The sequence below is a fragment of the Mixophyes fleayi genome, chromosome 2, assembly GCF_038048845.1.
Source record: "Mixophyes fleayi isolate aMixFle1 chromosome 2, aMixFle1.hap1, whole genome shotgun sequence".
NCBI classification, from domain to species: domain Eukaryota; kingdom Metazoa; phylum Chordata; class Amphibia; order Anura; family Limnodynastidae; genus Mixophyes; species Mixophyes fleayi.
In genome coordinates this window covers 319,692,600-319,699,942 of record NC_134403.1, presented here as the reverse complement: position 1 = coordinate 319,699,942, position 7,343 = coordinate 319,692,600, and the positions used below count along the sequence as shown (strand labels likewise).

Here is a 7,343-nt window from a genome sequence, read left to right as displayed (position 1 = left end):
GCAGATAACTGTCAGATTGGGCCATGCATATACAAATGACACATATAGACACATCAGAAAAGATCTGGTCTATTGGTGCTGCATTAATTACATCACGATATAGAGTTTGTTCTGCCCAATTTTCAGTGAAAGGAAGTTTGCTGATAAAATTCATATAGGAAACATTTTTGTTGGATATAGTAATAGAGGGGAGGGGGTACCTTTTCCATTTCCCACTGTGGATATCTTCACATGTGTATAGCCACAGATGCTAAAAAATGGATATTGTTACTCAGCATTAACAGTAGGCTATTTGCATTTTAAAATAAAACTTGTAGACTTTAATCTTTGATAAAATACATAGTTTGGCTAAAATGTTGAGTTGTCATCACTTTACTAAATAATGGTAACAAATGTGCTTGATTTTTCAATGATTTACTGTTTGCATGGCTGTGATACATAAAAAATAAAAAAACAAAACACAGAAGAGTACAGCCATATAAAAACATATCTGGCAGTCGGTGAAGGTAGGTAGCAATATAGAAGAGGACACGTCGTTAATGAACAGCAGATTTATTGGTGGAAAGGCACAAATGAAACACTGGTTATAGCATTTCCGCTTACTCCGTACACTGTGGCAGACATAAGAGCAAGGTGGTATTTACACTACTTACAGAGTACCAGTCACCTACACACCCACACAGAGGCAGCAGACATTATGTTGGGCCAGATCAAATGCATGAGAATGCAGCCATTAATCAGTGATCTGCCTTGAATGTCACTAGTTCCCAGTGAATGAACAACAGAACATTGGTTCAGCACAGAAACTATCTGCTTCCACTGTGCACAGGTGAAGGGTACACTTTTACATGTCAAATATTTTGGCTTAAAATGTTTCATAGACAACAGAACCGTGCCCCACCTTTTGTAGTGTCCAATTTAACAGTAAATTGCGTTTAGACTGGTTAACAAGCTTGATAAAATAAAGCATTCTGAGAAAGCAATGACTTAACATTACAATGGTTTGAATTTGTGGTTCTCATTTTAAAGGACATGGCAGTGTATTATGAAGTTTGTAAACCAAAGTTTATACAACAAGTTGTCAGGAGTCAAAAATGAAATAAAACATTGAATGTCAAAGCACACACAGTCTATGTATGAAAAATATAAATGCTGTTGGTCAATGCGTCACAAAATGAAACATGGATGGCTTCAAAAGCTTTTGTACAAACTACATTTATACAAATGTTACAATTTGGTCTATTAATAGGGTCACAGATTTAAAGAGAGACCAATTACACACATAAGTCACTGAAACATAAGAAACTTAAGACCTTGAGTGCCATTAGCACCTGCTAGTACTGAACATGAATGGGTCTATGGATGGAAGTGGTCCAATATTTTGTAGTTTATAGGGTCTTCATGAAAATAATTGAGAAGTAAATGTTTTCTCTTCCACCATTACTGTATGCCTTTGTGCCCAACATTAAATCTCACTTCCCCTTTCCTCATTTTCATTTGAAGAGATGCCAATGTGATGTGACTTGATACTATTGTGTTTAAGGCTGTATTCTCATGGTTCATATGGAATGACTCACTCCACTGTCTGTAGGTGACTGTAACAATTGTCCCTTTTAAAGTGTACCAAATGGTTACTGGAAAACTGCCAGTTCTAACAAAATCGCACCACGTTGACACATCAGCCTCTTACTGGAGTAAAACGTTACTATGCAGAGTAGGTGAACCTAGCTGTGAAAAGGAAAATATGAGTGTATGTATGAGTGCAGATTAGGGTTCTTTATTTGTAGAAGACACAAAAAAATAAAAAGGTTAGTTGGTTAAGGTGCCCTGCACAATATATATATTGCACATCTTAGAATTTCTTACATTTACAAAACATGAACTCTGCAAAGGACACATCAGGTTTTTGTACTACAAATTTCTTTACCTCCACTCATTTACATATGGCTTGATTTCATCTGGGTTACACAACAATACAATGACGTTGTAAGGCTTTTCCTTTTTTTTTAAAGAATTTTGTACAGTACATTTTAGTAGAATAAAAGCTATAAAATATGCCTACTATTTCTCAATATTATTATATGGAAATAAGAATGCATAAATATATCTATATATATTTTTTTTTATTAGTGCCGACGTAAAACTTGCTGCTCTTAAATCTGTGATTGCAACACTTTCATAGCCAGATACGTCTGCAATGTGGTAAAGGCATCTCTTGCAGCAATAACAAAAAATAAAATAATAGGGTAAAGGATTCCTATTATGTCATCCTTCTTTATGTTTGTAGGTCAACCCCGTTATGCCTTGTGCAAGGAGAATGTAATGCATGAAGTTACTAGTGGGGGAGCCTGTGTAAAAGCAAGTTAAAAAATAAAATAATTGACTTTCACAAATATATAAAATGATCTTTCCTTTTTTTTTTTTTCCTTTTTTTTTTTCTTCTTAAGCAGCACAGGTCTTTGGTAACTATAAAATATAAAAGCAGAGTCGGGTAAGGAGGTATTATTCAACAGGTGGGAGACAAGAAGCACGTGAAGCCGTCAGTTTGGTTGTAGACCAGATTCCTATTATGTTGCACTTTTCATCATCGTGAATTCAACCGTGGAGCCACCTTTAGATAAAACAAGAGCAGCAGAGTAATTCAACACACCGTAAATACAATACAAAAACAAAGTGACACATAAGGCCACACATGCATGTTTACAGACTTATGGTAAATGAAAATAGGTATATTTTGTCCAGTGGACCAGTTATCTGAATGACCTTGAGCTCTGTCCCTGCATTGTCACCTGTCCACAGGGGACGACTGAGCACTCTGATATCTGCATTGAGGTGCACATATTGATGAAGAATATAAAAACAGCAGGAAGGAATAGAAGTGCAGTGTAGATTTGTGAATACGCATCCAGGCTATTTAGAGAATTTGATAAACTTCCCAGGAGTGGGATATTTTCAGAGAACACTTAGATCTTAGGAATTAAATTATGATCAGGTTGTGTGTTTCACAATATACATACTACTGATAGGGTAAAAAGACACCAAGCATATTGAAAGCAAGGGCTTTAATATGGGTGTGGCACATGTGTTAAATAAGCAAATAAAATCCCAGCATGGTCAGTTACCTATAAAAATTAAGCATTCATGCAACAATGGAGACTGCATTCTCCACCGCACGCTGTATTTGTCTATAAGACCAAACGGTGGTAGTCCTGATTGCGATTGCCACAAATCCGACAATCGCAACAAAGGAATACCGATTACAATAATCCCGACAGCCAGGAAATCTAGACTTATGTAAAAAAAAATAAAAAAAAAGGACACAGAACATACCAGACATTCCTGATATAGTTTCTGGAAGCAGAAGATCCCGGCACTTGCAAAGGACGTCGATTAAAATGACGATAGTGACATTTCTGGATTTAAAGCGGCAATGCCAGGACCCGTCGTCGCCTCTATAATCTAATGTAAGGGTTAGGTTTATGGTAAGTGTTACAATTAGGATAGAGGGTCATTTGCAAGAGCCAGGATTTTCTGCATTCGGAAACTATAGCAGACTTGTCGGGGATGTTCTGTGACTTTTTGACAGTAAGTCTAGACTTTCAGGCTGTCAGAATTATTGTAATCGGCATTCTTTGGTCAGGATTGCAATTGTTGAAATTATGGCAATCGCTAAAACGTATCCCACCCTGACCAACCTGGGATATAATCTTATGAGTGAGGGTGTCAACATTTCTATTTCAATATGTGTGTCCAGTAATGTAAAAAGCACTGTGGAATATGTCTACACTTTATAACGGATAACAAAAGGGTGTTCATTTTTAATAGGGTGACTAATAGCACTTATTAGTTGTTGACACCGTCCTTGTTGAGGTTAACACCCAAAAAAATTAATCTGTATTATATTAAACTTGCTCATCTCCACCTAAATTACTACAAAACATATTTTAATTTGCTCTAGGACCTGGAATACAAGCACATAAGTGTCACTTGCAGCCATTTTGTAGAGTGAACAATCAATGTTCATGAGCATGTAATCAGTACCTCATTTTTATTGAAGACAGAGGTGCAGTGCTCCAGATCACCCAGTGCAGTGCAAAAAGTCTGGATCCCATTCCCCAAAGCCAAAAGGCCCCTTAGGGGGCAAAGGTCTTTGGGACCTCCTCCACCGCAAGGCTCGGAGTCCCTTCCCCTGAGGGACTGGCTCTTCAGGTCCCCCATAAGGAGGGAACCTCAGACAAAAAGGGAAGTGTGTAGTCATAAGGGTCTATCCCCAAACCCCATTCATGCAGCACAAATCAAAAACTGAAATGTGAAATAAAAGTGCTTAGTGTTTATAACCGCTGGTGTCAAATAAATGCGTGGCAAGATTTATCCTTGCACCCAGCCAAAAGGCAAAGGAAAGTGCTTTAGAGCCAAGTGCTTTACTCTGTGCACAGGTGTTTCCAGTCACCAAGCACATTTTCAGGCACCCCCAGGCTAGGGCAGGACTAGGGGCACATAGGCCAAGGAGCCAGCTGCTTGAAGTCCGAGGTGCTGAGGACCAGGTGACGGCCCATCGCCTACAGGGGGCGCCTCTAAGCCTTGCTGCGTACACGGGCATCTACACCTAATTTTAGCCAAAGGGCTGAGAAGATAGTACCAGTACATCATGTATAAGTGAGACAGAATGGATGCCTCCACTGGTTGCAAGTGACAGGTTCACTTCAGGAAAACATGAGGCAGTAACATGTAACCTCTCAGAGGCGACAAACCTGGAGGAAATAAACACCCTTTCCCAGTGCCCTTTAGGACAAGGCCTCATAAGTCTGCGTGTGTAGGCTGCAATAAATACCAGCCAATATACCAGTGTTGGTGCTTCATTGCTATTAGCAGCATCTGGAAATATATAGTCCCATGATGGCAGGATCCATCACTAGTCCCTGCTTGCAGCTAGAGAAAACTCCTAATATTACAGAATAATTCACTTATTACAGAATAATTCACTTATTTGAATCTAGTATAAACCATGACGTTCACGGGTTAAACATACAGTTAAAATAAGTTAAAAGGTGGGTGTTCATTGTGCTGTGTTATACTGGCAAGAATCAAAGTTATTAAATCTGTATTATATTGCCAGTCACAAGATGACAATGTCATCCAATAGATGGGCAGTGTACTGCATAATATGCCCAACAGGTTACACAGCAAGAATAGATAACGGACCCAAGGGTAGCCCCGCACTTTTATATTTAAGTGGTCACAATTTCCCTGAAAGGCCAGTGCAGCTCCCCACATATGTTCCACCACGTTACAGCTCATTAACAAGGATTGGCTGCTGGCGACAGTCGTTATCTGTATAATCTACTCTGTAAATAATCTACATTTAACAAAGCTTCCCTCGCTTTACCTTCTGAGCCGATGAACACTACAATAAAATTTAATTGCACCACTTAAAAATGGTATGAAGGAATTATCTGTAAGTGTACAGTATAGGTTTCAGCCATATGCAGTAAATACAGCTGGCAGTAATACGTGCAGTAAAGGGGAAAAAAACATAAAATTCCAATATTCCCCAACATTCCGTGTTTGCAGATCACAAACAGGAACAGGCTGTGTGCAACATGGTCTTATCTTCATAATCTACTCTCTGAATAATCTCTGTACTTTCAGAGCTGTCCCCTCTTTACCTTTAGAGCCGCTAAACATTGCTACTTGTAACCAGGGGTGGGAGGGGGAGGGTGTTAAATGTAGCAGCATGAAAAGAAAACTGAAATGTAAAATAAATGCAGCTAGTGACAATATAAACATAGGTGGATATAGCAAAGCATAACCTTCTTTTCAGTGTGGCAAGATTTAAATATTTAAAAATAAATACAATATTGGTGGAGAAATGCCATAAAAACATTGGCAATGCAAAGGCATTTTTTATTTTGTTTTATAGTTTGTTCCTTACAATAACCAGAATTTTATGGACCATATTTTCAAATAAAAAATGTAAAAAAAGTACTTTAATGTTCTGAACCAATATGTATACACATATGTATAACTTCAGAAACTCACACTGTTGTCCCATCAAAATTATAAAATTGGGACATACATATTTTCTAATAGCGCTGCTCCATTGCATAGCATCATCATTTATTTATATAGCGCCACTAATTCCGCAGCGCTGTACAGAGAACTCATTCACATCAGTCCCTGCCCCATTGGAGCTTACAGTCTAAATTCCCTAATATATACACACTCACACACAGACAGACAGAAAGGGAGACACTAGGGTCAATTTTGATAGCAGCCAAATAACCTACCAGTATGTTTTTTTTGGAGTGTGGGAGGAAACCGGAGCACCCGGAGGAAACCCACGCAAACACAGGGAGAACATACAAACTCCACACAGATAAGGCCATAGTTGGGAATCGAACTCATGACCCCAGTGCTGTGAGGCAGAAGTGCTAACCACTAGGTCACTGTGCTGCCCTAAGCATAAATGATCTATTTATTGGTTGCAAACATCAGGCGCAGGGACATAGTTAATATATATATTACATTTTTGCAGAGCCTGGTAATGACAGACTGTTCCTGACTTGAGAATCAGGGGCTCCACCAATCAGCATCTGCCTTTCATTTAAATAGACTACATTGAAACTCTCGGGCTACAGTATGAGCCAAGCAGAGACAAAAGGTGAGAGGCAGAGGTTCCAAGCTATACAAGGGCCCTGACAACTAGAACTTTATAGGGAAGGGAAAGCATGCAATGAAAATCCCCTTTGACAACCCTGAAATACAGATTAGCCATTGGGGGTATTTCAAGTCTAACTGTCCTGAAGTACACTTAACAAGGCAGAGTGAGAAGAATCCTTACCACAGACAAGTGTCCATTTTTGGCTTTGGCTATCAGTAATTCGGAGCCCGGTGTAAAATCAATGATGCCTTCTTTACCTTGACCCACAGTAAACTTGATGCTGAGTGGGAGAAAATAAATAATTTAGAACAGGCCACATCACATTGGCTATTTTGGCTTAATTAAAATGAATATAAAATACAAAATCAATGTCCTGGAGTGGCTCAGTGAAAGCCCAGACCTTAATCCCACTGAAAATCTGTGAAATGATTTTTAAATTGCTGTATACAGATGAGCTTTGATTGCAACTAAGGAACAGCTAGTCTATGACTTAAAGCCAGCTGCATTGAATAGAACTAGTGTCATACTTCATTTCTGTCAAACAGATTTGGAATGATATTACTGTACAAAGGTTTAACTGATCAGCTTCTGTGAGCTGAAGTAAGTGTTTCATGAACATGTTGCTGAAACCAAAGGGGGGCAACTGGGATGCCGCAGTGGATACTATATAGTAGCTCAGTCA

The 7,343-nt window shown here is 38.8% G+C and overlaps 1 protein-coding gene across 4 annotated transcripts in view; it reads right to left on the bottom strand.

The window, feature by feature from the left end:
* Window positions 1-398: 398 nt before the first annotated feature.
* The window catches only part of MYO1C (myosin IC), a 97,777-nt gene continuing 90,832 nt past the window's right edge, over window positions 399-7,343 (bottom strand). For all 4 annotated transcript variants that reach the window (XM_075196722.1, XM_075196724.1, XM_075196721.1 and 1 more), the window contains exons 31-32: window positions 6,842-6,941; window positions 399-2,611 (exon numbers count right to left, since the gene is read on the bottom strand). In XM_075196722.1, the coding sequence (XP_075052823.1) occupies window positions 2,585-2,611; window positions 6,842-6,941 (127 nt within the window). In that variant the 3' untranslated portion in view covers window positions 399-2,584. The remainder of the gene's footprint in view (window positions 2,612-6,841; window positions 6,942-7,343) is intronic.